The sequence below is a fragment of the Silurus aristotelis genome (assembly GCF_946808225.1).
Source record: "Silurus aristotelis genome assembly, chromosome: 3".
Taxonomy (NCBI): Eukaryota; Metazoa; Chordata; class Actinopteri; order Siluriformes; family Siluridae; genus Silurus; species Silurus aristotelis.
Window position 1 is genome coordinate 13,518,379 of NC_139576.1, and position 17,196 is coordinate 13,535,574.

General features: G+C 38.1%; 1 protein-coding gene across 1 annotated transcript in view; it reads left to right on the forward strand.

The window, feature by feature from the left end:
- lats2 (large tumor suppressor kinase 2) overlaps positions 1-14,822 on the forward strand; it is a 16,453-nt gene extending 1,631 nt beyond the window's left edge. The window contains exons 2-8 of the mRNA XM_083535930.1: positions 1,858-2,651; positions 8,507-8,639; positions 8,760-10,297; positions 10,424-11,006; positions 11,111-11,293; positions 11,377-11,483; positions 11,915-14,822. Coding sequence (XP_083392056.1) covers positions 2,295-2,651; positions 8,507-8,639; positions 8,760-10,297; positions 10,424-11,006; positions 11,111-11,293; positions 11,377-11,483; positions 11,915-12,454 — 3,441 coding nt within the window. The 5' untranslated portion in view covers positions 1,858-2,294 and the 3' untranslated portion in view covers positions 12,455-14,822. The remainder of the gene's footprint in view (positions 1-1,857; positions 2,652-8,506; positions 8,640-8,759; positions 10,298-10,423; positions 11,007-11,110; positions 11,294-11,376; positions 11,484-11,914) is intronic.
- Positions 14,823-17,196: the final 2,374 nt, after the last annotated feature.

Consider the following 17,196-nt stretch of genomic DNA (forward strand, 5'->3'; position numbering starts at 1 on the left):
AGCAAATCATTTTTCATGATTGTTTTATTGTTGGAAATAAATGGGATTAATAGATTCAATACAGATGTAAGTATAAGGTAGTGATATATTTGGGCCAATTGTTATTCATGGACTTGTTTTAATCTGTCGTGAATTCTTCAAAAAAATGTGACTTTTCTGGTTTAAGACAACTGAGGAACTTGATTTAAAAAAAACGTCTTGAAAGCTGGCTGTGTTAAGAGAATAACAAACAAACCAAAAAATAATAAATGGAAATGATACCGGCCATGAAAGACATTTCATTCATAGCTGTGTAGGTTTAATATTAAAATATTAGCAGTCTGTTTATATCTGAGATTCAGCATACCATATCGGATATAGTTTTCCTAGAATACATTTAATAAAGTTTCTATGACAGCAATTTGAAATGAATTATAATTCATTATAACAATTGATTTGTGATCATTGTGATAATTACATGTTATTTAATGAGTGAAAGGATCTAGCTACATCCTTATAAAAGACATCCAAATCTTTAGATGAAGAGGTTCCGGCTATTGTTTGGGGCACTGCTAATGAAGCAGCCAGCAACCAGGAGCAGAAAGTACCATAGGGCAAAATTTCCCCCCATGAAATTGTGAGACTAAAGTTTCTAAATTACTAAAGTTGCTAGCAAAAATGTTTGACACAATGTCGAAGACACATATGCTCGGGTAAACTCTTATTTGTAGTAATATGAGGTTTCCACAGCATATGACACAAACATACATTATTTAATACTTTTAGCCTAGTGGAACCTTATATATAATATATATTCCACGTTTGCTTAGTGTTTATGCATGGAAAATGTCATTCAGTATGATTGTATTGTTTACCTAAAGCTTGTTTTGCAAGCAATCCATTCAATGTCATCTCAAATTGTAGCTTTAAAAGGAGGCTTAGTGATGTAAAAGGATTAGGTATAGAGCCGGGTTTCATGCTGACAGCCTGTGACAAACAGCACCATAGAGTGAACCATAACAGCCAGTACATTTATGTTTTTAGCAGTTATTTGCTCTCTTCACTGAGACTTTAATGTATATTGATTTATTAGTTTTCTCTGGGTTGGTACTCTTGTGATGTAGCTATTCATGCGTTTACTTCAAAGGATAAATAGGATAAATATTTCAGAAATGAGAGTTTGACATAAGATGATAATGATTCTAGAGAGCAATTGCATGATCGAGCGTTCAGCATTATATTTACTTTGAAAATTTGATTGTGGTTGGAATTCTTGTTCGTTTTTGTGAACACATGGCCAGAAATGTCCTTTTCCAGATATGAAGCAATATTATTCAGGAGGCACTGGAATAATCTGGAAAGGATATTTAAAAAATGGATGGCCAAGTAATATTCTTATGGCTATACCAGTGAGCATGTGGTTATGTGGGCTGTCTGTTTTTGTCTAAGAATTCTGTCACCTCGCTGATTTTGTAGTGTCGGACATGCTAAGATCATCTGTGGCATAAAGACCAGGCCTGAAAATCTTAAACCTGTACCAAATTTAGTTGTAAAGATCATCTTGGTCAGTATTGTTGTTTTTGGGTTGGTTGCACATTCCAGATTTGATTATGGATAATAATAATAATAGATTCTCTGTTTAGAACACTGACTTGCGTCAGTAAGACATGTCCTTCTTTTCCTTGTCCTGTCCACTGCCTCAGGAGAATATCAGCACAGTGCTGGAATGTCGTTGATGTTGCTTGAAATAAACCAGTATCAAGGTGCTAATTTTTGATCACACTGGTATTTCATGGCAAGTAGCGATGCAGGAATCAAACTGTAGACTGAACCATGGTCCAAATGACATTATCTCACTTCATGCCATTGTTTCCACAGGCAAAGATGCAGACCAGACAGGAGTGGAAGCAACATACATGCATAACCCCTTTTATGTTAGGGGAGGAGGGGGGTTGTACCCCCTAAAAGGATCATGCGCTCCAGTAGGACCTTGAAGATCTACTAACTTTACAGAGTATATCTGGGTGGGGAATTTCATTAGCTGCCATTCATAGTTCAACCTTGGGTGTGGGTCTGTGTGTGTGTGTGTGTGTCTGTGTGTGTGTCTGTGTGTGTGTGTGTGTGTGTGTGTGTGTGTGTGTGTGTGTGTGTGTGTGTGTGTGTGTGTGTGTGTGAGAGAGGGTCTGTGAATTTATTTTTGTTATTTTTTTCCTTGCTTCTGCAGTTGAATTGGTATGTGTAAGTGAGTGAATTTGCCAGCGTGCAGGGGTGGGGGTGTCTGTGAGTTCGCACTATAGGTTAGGGTGGGTCTACCTATGCGGCCGAAAACTTTCCCTGCAGCCCCATATGTGGGCAACACACGCCAACGGCTCCAGGAAATTAAGGAAGGACTAAAACAGCCAGCTAAGCTGGTGAGCCAGGCGCTGCATGGAGGCAGTGCCCGAGGAGAAGGGAGCAGAGGGGGAGACTGCAAAGGTAAAGACCAGGCTGCTCGTCAGCAGCAACTTCGTCAACCTCAGAAGTTCAACAACTACCAGAATGCCCTTCGAGAGATTCGCAGATCGCTCATGCCTTTTGCCAATGAGTCCGGTCCAGGATCCAGCTCCTCACACCCTGGTGGAGACGTAAACAGGCAGATGCTGCAGGAGCTCGTCAAAGCTGGGTGTGATCAGGTATGGTCCTTCTGTCTTCTCTTCTCTCTCTTTCTTTCTTTCTTTCTTTCTTTCTTTCTTTCTTTCTTTCTTTCTTTCTTTCTTTCTTTCTTTCTCTCTCCTGTCTTTCTTCTCCCTCATGTGTTTTTCAGTGAGAATTTGCATATTATATATTAATATGCAATAATATGCATATTAAAACACTATATCTATATATATATATATATATATATATATATATATATATATATATATATATATATATATATAAACTTAAGCTTATATATACTTTTAGGCTAATTAATGTTTTATGCAAACATTCATGATTATGTAAATTTATTTGATGATTCACCGCATATTTTTCTTATTTTATTGGCTTATACTAATTTCAGGTTTCAAGCACAATAAGACCGCTGTCTACTGTACTGCTGATAAATTAAATTTCATTAAACTATTTAGAATAGTTTGGTATTTTTCATATTAACAGTATATTCTTGTTGATCCCTGACAATCTTTTGGGAAAAAATAATGACTATATCCTCCATCCAGCAAAACAACATGAAGAAAGCCTATTGGTAATGCAGAGGAACAGTGTCTATAAAAAAATTGTAAAGTGACTTTACAGCACAGAGTTTCCCCATGTGTTATTCCAGATGTACACTGAGTTATGTTTTTCTGTATTGTACTGGCATAGTAGCAGTAATGGTATAGTAGCTGTCTATAATTGCTATACAGCTGTCCGAGTCCAAGGAAAGTGCAATGTGGTGGGGAGCAGTTCTCAGAAAAAAAACCTCTGAAGGTTGTCAATAAAGATTGAAAGAATGCAACTCGCTTGGATAGGGACACTGTCATATAAACAGCAAAGTTAAACACTGACCCACAGCCAGCAAAAGAAGACACTGACCTGTTTTTCTAATCGATTCGACTTATCGCCAACAAACATAATTATCTTTTTCATTCCATAGCTACGCAAACCAGGTTATGTAAGTGAAAGGGAAAAGCAGAATTTTCTTTCTTTTAAAAAGTGATCCGCTCCCAGCTTATTATTGTATAATAATGTGCACAATGTATGGCATTCCAGAAGCAACAAATGTTATTGTCTTTTTAATGAATATATCCTTTCATATTGCTGGGTGTACCTATCATATGTCTACTATGTCTTTAGGTACGCCTTAGTCTTGTGGTACAATTTACAAACGTGGCTGCAGAATCTGATATAGTGACATTGAAATGGCAGATGAGTTTCACAACCTGAAATTCCTTGTCTTTGAGGGTCCTGTGGAACATGCCAGCTACAGAAAAAAGATGAGGTCAAGGAATTCTTTTGATAAGGGAAAAAAAAAAAACATTTCCACACCAAAGGCATTCACAGACCTTTGGGCCGAATGACTATTTACATATGATATGACTTTTAGTGGTCCTTTTACTAGACCTAACCGAACCAATATTCTATTTTCCCGTTTTTTAACTAGTACATCCACAATATGTTAGTAGGGATCCTGGGCCTCTGCACTTAAGTTTTTGCTCTACTTTATGCTGTATATCACACTATCTGGAATAGACCCTCAGCTACAGGCCTGAGAGCAGCTCTATGATTGTTAGGCATGTGAGGAATGCTATGCTCAAGCCCATGCACAACACCACTGAGAAATCCACCACCGCACAGTGGAATTATGAGGCCTAGCCTGAGGGAGCCTGAGCTGCCTCTGTCACAGGCTTTAGGGTATGGTTAAATGCAAAATGGAACTGGGCTTTATTTGGTTATTGTTGTTATTTTTTTCCTGCTATCTGGGAGCTTAAACATTAGTCTGAATGAAGTTGTCTGGATATATTCATGACTCTTTTTGGTACCAACCACAATACATAAAATAAATACATAATTTACTTTCTATATCCTTATTTATAATAAAAATTGTCAATTTTTGAAAGACATCGAGTCAGTTTTTGGGTTATAAAACTAAAAATAGATTAGACATAAGTTTGTAATCATTTTTACACCAGTATAACACTGTTTAATGTAATGTGCAATACTATTAGGTGTTTGCATTCTTTTGCTAGAGCAGTCTCTGGTACAAGAATTTCCTTTTAATAAAGTTTTATCTTATCTTTGTGACAGAATGTGTTTGATTGCATGATGACAGTAAAAAAAAAAAAAACATTTGTCTGCTTTTTTATAAAGCATTACTGACTTCTTTTTGTCAGGACAGTGATGGATAATGTCAGCATTTACCTTGGGTTAAAAAACTATTATCTTCGTTAGTTGCTATTTAGTCCCACAATTCATTTAACTGGCTGCTGAATGGAAATCCCAAACTATTTGATTAATTAACTACTGGGTCATTCTTGTTTACATTAACCCGTAAATATACATATTTCCTTTTATTAACCATATACACTGCTGGTATGGCATATTATTTCAGGATCGATTTGGCTCAAAAACAATTTATATATAAAAATATTTCTAAGTGTACATACATTCTGAGAGTCTGGACTGACTCATTTACTGTCTGGTCATTGAATGATATTCAGATATTCTGCGTATTATTTTTATTCAGATATTCTGCGTATGCTTATTTCTTACATCCAATATTAGTTACGATGTATTGATAAAACACCCGTAAGACTGAACCATTATGAACATAAAGAGGAGGCGTGTCCATTCAATATCAGCTGGGTGGAACAGTTTTCCCAGTGCATTTCACATATTCGCCTGACAAAACGGATTCCTCGACTATAACCGATTCTTTTATTATTTATGTTTTCAGTAAGCCATTACATATTGCATTTTTTTTACTAAAGTATACACATTATTTATTATTATTATTTTTTTTTTATTGTTTATGTTTTTCATTAGTGAATGGCAATGTCCTGACTTGAAGAACTGTCAGCTATGCTGTTACAACAGAGTACAATACATTTCACTATGTCTCATTATTATTATTAGCGATGTTTATTATTTTTAATGATTCATAATTGGTATATCACTTGGTATTTTTCTTTTTTGTTTTTTGTTTTCAAAGCCCATGCCACTCACTTTTATTTTATTCCCCCACTACATTCTAAGAAAGTAATGATTGTTCTGGCTGGCTTGGGTCCTTCAGTGGGCTACTTTTGCCTGATATTTATCGAGGCTCTACAAATTACGCAGCAATGCTGCAGCTGCTTATATAATCACCTTTAAAAAGGAAATGTTTTGTTGGGGGAAGAGGAGGGGGCTGAAGGGAGGGGTTGAAGGACACTTTAAATCCCATCTTTTGTCAAATTCAGTATGGGAACATATACTGCTTTTATATGGGTACAAATGTAATATCAAAAATGTAAAAAAATTGCATTATTGTATCATGGTCAGAAAAACAATAGGTAATTTAATTTTTTTTAAGGTTTAGTAATAACATTTCTGCATGATGACATCTAGATTGTGATGTACTTGGGGACAAATAAGAACTGTAGCAGGGCTTCAGCAAACAAAACATAACAGCAGAAAAAGAAATATACAAAATATCAATCTGTATATTGTTAGTATGGTTTCACCTTCATACTGATATACATATGTATGATAATACAGTCTACAGGAATGTCAGAATGAATCAATATCCAGGTTGCCTTATGGCAACCCTGCCTGTTCTGATTTACTGTGTACTATGTGCATTACACAAAATTACACTCCTCAAAAATACAGTGGTATTTGTGGAAAGATCTTGACAATAGCCTGATGCATTTTTAATTGTGGTGATGAGCGCCATGGTATATGCCAGGGTACATTCAGATACCATTATATAACCGTGGTAGAACCACAACACATTTGTATATGGAAGTTCCCATAATTATTTACTTTTTTTTTTTAGATTCTTTTAATCGCAGTGTGCTGTGTTTAGTCATTATAGGTTTGACCCGAAATTGGCATCCTTTTTATTACTACTGAAAGAACAACAGTATATAAACATATTAAACAGGAGATGAAACTTTCTAAGGACTTCTGAGGTCCATCTTTCTGTGTCCCTTTCTAAGGGTCCTCCATATGGCATTCATTTACACAGTCTATGAAGGAATGTGATTCAGAATTAGGTCAAAGTGAAAGCTCATAAGAAAAAAAGCAACACTTTAACACTGACTTACTGCACTGTAGCCAGGAATCGTTATGTCACTCCAGCCATGGAGACAGTTTGTTTTTATAAATATTCCCACTAGTTAGAGGCTAGCTCTTCCCAGTCAGGAATGTGTGTGTTAAGATGAGCCATTAACTCTCTGTTGTTCTGCTAAGACATGAGGTGGAGACAAGAATCACCAAGAAGTACATGTGAATGCAGTTAGTTGGGCAGATCCAATAAATCCTTGTGCACTTTTCTTCTAGTTAGTGTATGGATATACATTATTTGACAAGTAGCAAGAACAGTGATGATCCATTGATGAGAAAGTGTTTCAGAAATTAGGCAAAAACAAACCCTCATAACATGGCTATTCCACCAGGAGATGAAATAAAGCTAAATAAAAGAAACATCTTTTTATATATTTTATTTTTTCATCCCAAATGCATAATGTGAGTATTTTCTGTGCTTGATTATACCTTGCATCCCTGTACTTTGACCTTTTCAAAGTGAGAAATATTACGTAGTGTGAGACGTACAATGGATTATGAATACGAGAAGAATATAGCAAAAATAAACAAAAAGGTGTGGCTTTATAGATAGTAAGTACAGACATTTTACTCATAGCTCAAATATTTTACCTCTTGGTTTGTGGGACGTCCTAAACATCTGTCACCATGACCGTGGAGGTCGGGAATGGGTCAAACAAAATCCAGCCCCCCTTTTATCCACTGGTGTGTGTGTGTGTGTGTGTGTGGTCAATGGCACACCTCTTTTTTTTGAGTAGCAGTACTGGAATTTAACACATAAACCCCGGAAGTTTTGAGAACAATGAGCACAGACTCTTTTTTATTTCCTGTCTTGCACATGTGCCTGCATGGGGAAGACAGACAGACAGAGAGACAGACAGACAAATTTAGACACAAACACACGCACACATACAGTAACAAGGGTGTGCTAACTTTCACTTTGAGCATCTAGAGCTTTGTGGCTATCATATATGTATCATTTCAGACTGTGTGCCCTGTGCACCCAGGCCTGTTATGACTGACCATTACTACTACATGACCACAAGAAATCCAGTGCTGTTTAGAGGTATTTTTATCTTTTTTTTCTTTCTTTTTTCTTTTTTTTTTTCCCTGCCATATCAATGTGCATTAGTATTTCTGACCACCAGAGGCATTGTCAGACAGAAAGTTTACTGTGTCTGTCTAGAGTGAGGTTTAGACAGAATGTCTTCTGAATGAGCTCATATGCCATTCAGGGGGATTTCCTCATATAGGTGTGGGTTGCTGTGTACAGTTGTTTTTATTTAGAGTACTTAACTGGCAAATTATTACTCGGTACATATGTCTGGAGTGTACCTATCTGCAAATGCATGTCTGCAAATAAGATGGCCATAGAATTCATAAAATGTGTGTTTATCATCTTTGAATTTAGAGTTCCAAGTCTCTACCAACAGAATGAATGACTGCAGGCTACTCTGTAGTTTTAAACGCCTGCATGATGCCTTCCTATGTTTAAGGAGCTGCCAGCTTTTCTTTCTGTGCTGACACAGGATGAGGCTGGTCTGTGACCTGGTGTGTCTGCATGTGTGTGTAGGAGAGAGAGGAAAAGATCCTGTTTGTCTCAACAAGTGTGGTTAAATATGGGAAATGTATGACTAGCTTTAATTACATCGATGCCTCTACACATGCCTGGTGTATTTGGGTGTCCTTTATTCTAAGACTGCGAACTTAAAAAAGCATGCAAACATAATCTATGCTTTTTTTTTTTTTTTTTGTATAACAGGAAATGGCTATACGTGCATTGAAGCAAACTGGCAGTCGTAACATTGAGGCAGCATTAGACTACATCAGTAAGATGGGCTACCTTGACCCTCGCAATGAGCAAATTGTTCGTGTCATTAAACAGACTTCTCCAGGTTGGTGAAGTGTATGCCATGCACAAGCTTTTTAAAAATACAATTAAACAGATCTGTAAATCAGTCTTATTTTCTATGTAAACTACCTCTGAACTTAATCAAACTTTCTACTTTCTGAAGGCAAAGGTGGTATTGCCAATTCAGTAGATCACCGGCAAGCAATGGAGACTTCCAATGAAAGTGCTATGCCTCCTTACCACCAGATGGGACCACCGCTATATGAGGGAGCTGGCTATGGGTCAGAGGGAGAGATATCACATCCATATATGGGTGGACCACCAGTCATGAAATACATGATGCCACCTACCAACTCAGCACAGGGCCCTTCAATGGGGAACCCCATGGCTCGACCCCCCAGCATGGGTGCCTATCCGCCAGCCATGACTTCTCAGAATGCCCAAGGAACCGCAATCTACCCCTCTGGTCCTTCTCAGCAGAAAGGTTACACGGGGGGTATGGATCAGGCTATGATGGGCTACAGTGTGTCTGGTCCACCCATGCAAATCCAGTCCCAGCCACCAGGGGGCCCCACCCCTCATTATGACTACAGACCTCATATGATGGAGCCCCCTAGCTATAGTGTTAAACGGAGTGCTTCTTTTCAGAACAAAATGCCCCCTTTGGCACCAGACAACTATGTAAATATGCAAGGAAAAGGAGCTATAGGTCAAAACAGTGGTGGATACCCTTCTAACCTTTACCTGTCTCCTCACTCACATCCCCGCCAGGCCAGCCCGACTTCACACCAAGTCCACATGATGTCACGCTCTCCTGGAGGAGCAGCAGCTGCAATGGGTCCCGAGTTCTCAGATATTCCTCAAGGTCTTCTCACACCTTCCAGGGCTAGCCTCAATCTTGACTTATATGACTCCCACTGGGCTGGAGCTCAAGGCCCAGAGGCAACACCTCCAGCCAGGCAGCCACAAGGACCCTTCAGAGGAGAGGTTCGTGTCCCCAGCAGGACAAATTCTTTTAACAACCACCAAAAGGTAAATGTAAGACAAGCAATGCCCCCTGCAACTAATGTATCTAGCAAACAGGAGGCTGGAATGGGGCCTTCCAACACCATCACTGCAGTGACCTCTCCTCCAATCCAGCAGCCTGTGAAGAGTATGAGAGTGATGAGACCAGAGCCAAAAACGGCAGTTGGACCATGCCATCCAGGCTGGTTAGCTGCACAGGGCCAGGATACTCCTGAGACTCATGGATACTTGCCAGATGACAGTTTTACCTTGGAATCCTCCCAGGAGCCCCGGTGTCCGCCACCTCCATACCCCAAAACGCTGCTTATGTCTGGAGCCACGGTTGTACAGGAAACCACACCCTTGGAGGCTGGAGGCATAGCTAGTGCTCCAGACCACAGTACCCAGGGTAGGCCTGTCCCAACTGCCCCAGCAGGAAAGCCAGAAGAGCGTGCCACCAAAGACAAAGCAAAGCCAGGAAAAGGGGAGAAGATTGTGAAGGATAAGAAGCAGATTCAGACTTCACCAGTACCAGTGCGGAAGAATGCACGTGATGAAGAAAAAAGGGAGTCACGCATCAAGAGCTATTCTCCCTTTGCTTTTAAATTCTACATGGAGCAGCATATAGAAAATGTTATGAAGACCCACCAGCAAAAATTAAATCGCAGATTGCAGCTGGAGCAAGAGATGTCTAAGGTAAGAATTTCTATATTTACCATATATTATTTGTTCAAATCCTATTTTACACAAACCATTTTTTTAAATCATCCTTTGTCTTCTCCTCAATTTCAACATCCGACTGATCCTCCACCTCTCCCCCAGGCTGGTCTGTCAGAAGCAGAGCAGAAACAGATGAGAAAGATGTTGAACCAGAAGGAGTCCAACTATAATCGATTACGACGTGCCAAGATGGAAAAATCTATGTTTGTGAAAATTAAAACACTTGGAATTGGGGCCTTTGGCGAGGTGTGTCTGACCCGTAAGGTGGACACAGAAGCCCTGTATGCCATGAAGACTCTCAGAAAAAAAGACGTCCTGAACCGTAACCAGGTGGCTCATGTTAAAGCAGAAAGGGACATCCTTTCAGAGGCTGATAATGAATGGGTAGTTCGACTGTACTACTCATTTCAGGATCGTGACAGTCTATATTTTGTTATGGACTACATTCCTGGAGGAGATATGATGAGCCTGCTGATTCGTATGGGGGTTTTCCCTGAGCCATTAGCCAGGTTCTATGTGGCAGAACTGACTCTTGCTATCGAGAGTGTGCATAAGATGGGTTTTATCCACAGGGACATCAAACCTGATAATATCCTTATTGACCTTGATGGACACATCAAGCTTACAGATTTTGGCTTGTGCACAGGGTTCCGCTGGACACATAACTCAAAGTATTATCAGAAAGGTTAGCAGATGTAAAACATTTGTGATATGTGCTAAATTCCTACAGAGAACTCTGTTTCCATCTATCATTTTATCTTCTTTATTTTTCACACATAACATTAACAGGGAACCATATTCGCCAGGATAGTATGGAACCCAGTGACTTCTGGGATGATGTGTCTAACTGTCACTGTGGTGACCGGTTAATAACACTGGAACAACGGACAAATCGTCAACATCAGCGCTGCCTTGCACACTCCCTAGTGGGTACTCCCAACTACATTGCCCCTGAAGTGCTATTGCGGAAAGGTAAAGCGTGAACCAAAAGTAGAAAAGTATATAAAAATGGCCTATGCAGAAATATTATCCACTTATTGTGGTATTGTTTGCAGGATATACTCAGCTGTGTGACTGGTGGAGTGTGGGAGTAATTCTATTTGAGATGCTAGTAGGCCAGCCTCCATTCCTTGCGCCAACCCCTACGGAAACACAGCTCAAGGTCAGGATATGTTTCTGTAATGAAATTGTGATTTCGTTAAAAAGACAGCTTCATTTACATGCAGTCTGTGTGGTTATTTTGTAATTATATTTGTCTAAAAATATTTAATTCAAATTTAAACATCAGAAAGTGTCCTACTGCACTACATTTCTTCACTCATCTCAGTAAGGTTTCTGTAATTCTAGCCTGCTAGACAACTTTCTAGACGTATTCACCAAAAAATTTGAAATGCACAGAATAGCCTTAACAAATAAAAATCTTGTCCCAGAGCAGCAGTGATTTTTATCAGCACTCAGTGTGCTTTACACAGCCAAACAATATTCATGTGTTCATTTCAATCTGTTGAAGATTGATGGCACTTTAATAATGTTTCTCTCAAAGCCTAGATATCAGGATTCACTTAACAAGACATGGTTTCTTACTTTTCTCAGGTGATAAACTGGGAGAACACACTGCAGGTGCCTCCACAAGTCAAGCTGAGCCCCGAGGCCATTGACATCATAGGACGTCTGTGCTGTTCGGCAGAGGAGCGTCTGGGAGGAAATGGTGCTGGTGAGATAAAGGCCCACCCTTTCTTCGCTCAGGTGGATTTCTCCAGCAACCTTCGCACTCAGCCTGCTCCATACCGGCCTAAAATTGCTCATCCAATGGACACTTCCAACTTTGATCCAGTGGAAGAAGAAGGTGGTCCAGGGGCATGGAGTGACAGTGGAGACAGCACTCGTGCTTGGGATACCCTCTGCTCCCCAAATAGCAAACACCCTGAACACGCCTTCTATGAGTTCACCTTCCGCAGATTCTTTGACGATAACGGCTGTCCTTTCCGTTACCCCAAGCCCCTCGAAGAAACACATGGGCCTCCCAGCAGTAGTGGAGCTAGCAGCTTGGGCCTCGAGGAGGAAGAGGATGAGGAAAAAGTGGAGGGGGGAGAAGAAGAGCAAGGAGAGGGTTGTGAGCCTGTGTATGTGTGAGACATAAGGAATGAGTTCACTTGCTGATTTAGCTTCTCCAGTATGGCTTTTATTAAATAACAAACAATAGACATGACAATAGTCTTTTTAACGTTTGCATAAAAAGGAGAGAAGGGAATTAAGGAGGTATGGTTAAAGAAAGAGAAAAATGTTGCTATGTGAAATGCATTTTATTACTCTAATATTTTTGTGCAGAATATTTTGCCCGTTCACATATATATATACATCTGATTGAAACTGCAATCTGGGACCAATAGACTGAGACTGATCTGATGTGTCTTTGGAAGTTGCTTTGCCAGTGAAGGTGACACATCAATTCCTAATTCCAGGTGAATAACTGTGATTATGGTCACTGGACCCAGTGCAGGGCTGAACCAGAGCTGGTGGTGTTATTTGTGTGTCACATGACCACACAACTTAATCAAACTCCTTCTTCCCTAAGAATATATGGGCCCAAAAGCTCTCAGATGTTGTTCCTTCTGCAAGTATCTGTAGAGACACTAAAGTGAGTCTGCCATGACTGGTAGATCATGGACTCATTTTAAACGCTGAAGGGCTTACACAACAAACAGAAGAAAATGTACCTATGTGAAGATATGGCTCAGGTTGTTTTCCTGTTTGTGACTTTACAATGCCTCCTAGTGAGTTCAAAAACACAAAGTAACTCTCAACCTGGAGAGGAAAAAAAACGAGACTTATTTGTCCCATATATGTGTTGCATATACCTGCACCTCAAAGCTTTTTTACAGTAACAAGGTTATTGTACCAGCTGGTCATTTATCTGTAACGATTCATGCCAACACAATTCCTTAAGGAGTAACAGTTACTTAGTTAAAACTTTACCTTCCACACTGCTTTAATGTTAGCACCTAGGCATATTCTGCTGAATATCGATATATATAGATATATGGATATGTTCTGCTCAATAAGGAGTTTTAACAATCAGGACTTACTTCTAATCATCATCTTTATGTAGCTTCCCTGGCAATATTAGTACCCAAAAATATTTACATTTGGCCTTTTTTTTTAATAATTGCACCACACACATACATTGTACAGTGTCAACAATGAAGTCCCTGACTAAAATATAATCAATATCTAATAACACAGTAGTAAACATGTCAAGAGACAAAGTGTCAGAAGAATATAATTGTATGGGATTACTATGTGCAATAAAAAAAATATATTATGTAATTTTCTAATCACACAAACAGCTTTTTTTTAAATCAGTTCCGATATATATTATGTAAAGGTAAAAAAAAATATTTTTAGCTTTTAGAATCCTCCCCCTCCCCTCATTATAGATACCTGACCCAGTGCTGCTCTTTGTTATTAATGTAACATTATCAACATATTTTCATAAATGCCTTTCTTTCTTTTTTTCACCTTTGTAAAAAGCATGCTGTTGGTTGTCGGTGTTATTGACACAAGATGTGACAAACTGTGTGCCTTCTAATGAATGTGTGGGTGTGTCCACCACATGCTGATCAGTATTTAAGAAGGAGATGGAAACATGCTTTTCCCCTTCACTCAGGCTGGTCCTAAATGTTTGGGAAAGGGTGTTCAGGAGAAAGTGGGGAAGTAGAAAATAAAGTTTGGATTGAAAATGTGTTATATGTTAGACATACCAAGACAGTGTGGATTTTATTGACTTTGATATGCCTGTTTCTTAAGTGTGATGACATGGAAGTAATTGTATTGAACTGAATTGCTGAGTCAGCTGAATTGAGTCACTTTCTTGTGATTTTAATAATTATCGATAAGTAACTGTATAAATACGATATATTTTATGCTAATTGACAATCATTAAAACATTTTGTAAGCTGGTGTTTAAAGCTTGACATAGGACACCTGGCTAAAAGACCTTAATTAAATTTACCATTATGGCATCTCATAAGTAGTTTAAATTCAATCACAACTGATATTTAAAGGAATAATGAACATCTACATCAAAATGTATTGCATTTAATACATTTTATTATTTAATGTTGAGTTTATACTCACACACACATTCATATACTCCAACATTAATCCCAGTGAGACATAAATGATAGTAAATTTGTCAGACATTTCTGCTGACTCATATTAATCACAATGAAGACTCAGATTTCAGTAAGCAGATTTTATACAGTAGTTTGAGTGTCATGTGAGAGTGTTTTTGTTTTTGGGGGGGTTTTTTTGGATGAATTTTCTGTATTTCACTTTTGAGAGTGCTGACTGACAATCTTTGGTTAAGAATAACTGATATTGGACTGTTGTGTGCCTTTTGTATTTCAGTGCTTGAGTCGGGTGGGACTTTTTTCGACTTCTGTGATCTTCCTTAATGTATTATGTAATACAGCTACTATTATTTATATATATATACATATATATATATATATATATATATATATATATATATATATATATATATATATATATATATATATATATATACAGATATACATATTTTTTGTATCTTTATTATTTTTTTCTTTTTTTTCTGAGCTAACTTCTGAACTACTATGTCTTCAGTATTACAGACAGTAAATTTTTGGATTAATATCTTTTTGCATACATGTATGAAGCAAGAAATTGGTAAATATGCTTTCACTGTTCTACCATGTGTAAATGTATATTCCTAAATTAAATAAAATAAATAAACCCTGTTGTGTTTATGGTTTCTCAAAATGGGCTTACAAGGAGAGCCTGAACATTGTAAATTTATTTTTTCCTTTACATAATATACAAAATCTTTATAATTATATTAGAGTTCATTTAAAGTGAAACATATGCATGCAGCAGCACAATGCATAAAATCATACCAATACCCAACAGCAGAAGACTACACCATAGTCTACTTCTGTCAGAATCAGATCAGACAAAGACCTGGTAATCCTTGTTTTTAATCATGGAAACTGTTCTTAACTGTCCAGTTTCCGTGGTTTCGGAAACTGTAAATTACATCAAGGATCGGCTCTGAGCCCTTTCCTGTTTGCAGTGGTGCTGGACAGGTTGAAGGACGAGGTCAGACAGGAGTCTCCATGGACTATGATGTTTGTGGTAATTCGTGGTGAGAGTAGGGAGCAGGTTGAGAAGAGCCTGGAGAGGTGATGGTATGCACTGTAGAGAAGGGGAATGAAAGTCAGTAGGAGTAAGACAGAGTACATGTGTGTGAATGAGAGGGAGAGCAGTGGAGTGGTGCGGTTGCAGGGAGAAGAGGAAGTGGAGAAGTTTAGGTACCTGGGGTCAGCAGTGTAAAGTAATGGAGAGTGTGTTGGAGAAGTGAAGAAAAGAGTGCAGGCAGGGTGGAGAAGAGGTGCAGGAGAGATTTGTGATAGAAGGATATCTGCAAGGGTAAAAAGGAAAGTTTATAGGACTGTGTTGAGACCTGTGATGATGTATGGTTTAGAGACAGTGGCATTGACTAAGACAGGAAGTGAAGAGTTGAAGATGTTGAGATTTTTATATGGAGTGACGAGGATAGACAAGATTATAAACAAGTTTTTTAGAGAGACAGCGCATGTAGGACGTTTTGGGGACAAAGTGAGAGAAGCCCGATTGAGATTATTTGGACATGTGCAGAGGAGGGACATGAGGAATATCGGTAAGAGAATGCTGAGGATGGAGCCACCAGGAAGAAGGAAGAAAAAAGGAAGGCCAAATAAGAGGTTCATGGATGTGGTGAAAGAAGTTGTTTTGAAAGACGCAGATGTAGAGAACAGAGTAGTATGGAGACAGATGATTTGCTGTGGCGACCACACACCCGAAAGAAGAAGAAGATTCTGCCCTAAAACTGATCGTGCAGACCAGAGGTGGGAAGTAATTAAGTACAAATAACTTAAGTTACTGAACTTAAAGTAAATTTTTCTACAATATTTATTTTTCGGACATATTTTTACTTTCACTCATTACATTTTCAAACCAGACTCATTACTTTAGTTTTAATCAATTTGATGTCAATATTTTTCTTCACAGACGTACACATTCCTGATGGCCATCTTTTCTCTGCTTGTGTTCCATATCGTGGATGTTCAGCCTGGATACATTTAACATTTACCAAAATGTGAAATTAGTTTTTTGTATTATTATATTAATTAGGGCTGTCAAAATTACAGGTTAACACAAATTTATTCTAACGGCACTAATTTTATTAACGCTCGATTGATGCAGCATGCATTTCTGTTTGACCATTTTTATTAAGATATAAATAAATAAATAAATAAATAAATAAATAAATAAATAAATAAATAAATAAATAAAAGAGCAAAATTGTAATTTTCAAGCGAAGCACATGTTTATTCACAACGTCCTTTCTTTCTCAGATAAAAAAAACTCCACCGAAATATATAATTGTAATCAGTAAACATTTGTTTTACTGACATGCCAAGTCTCAAATCAGCACCAAAATCCGCCATGATGCACACAATTAACCCTCTGGGGGTCGATAAATGTGGGGGCATGTTTTGTAGCATTTTTTTCTCATAAAGCAGAAACAAACTTACATTTCTCTCTCTTTTTTGATCTAACAGATAAGAGAAATACATTATTTGAATCTGTAAAAGGTCTATATAATATAATATATATAAAACACTGTGCATTTGTAAAGAGAACAGACAGGGTGCGTTCTCTGTCATCTCTTTTCACAGACAGACAGTTAAAACAATCTAAATTTTAGTGAATACTTGCCTCACAAGTGGAAAAATAGCAAAGGTTGCGTTTGGTGTATTTACTTAATTTAAAACACCATAATTACTTTAAAC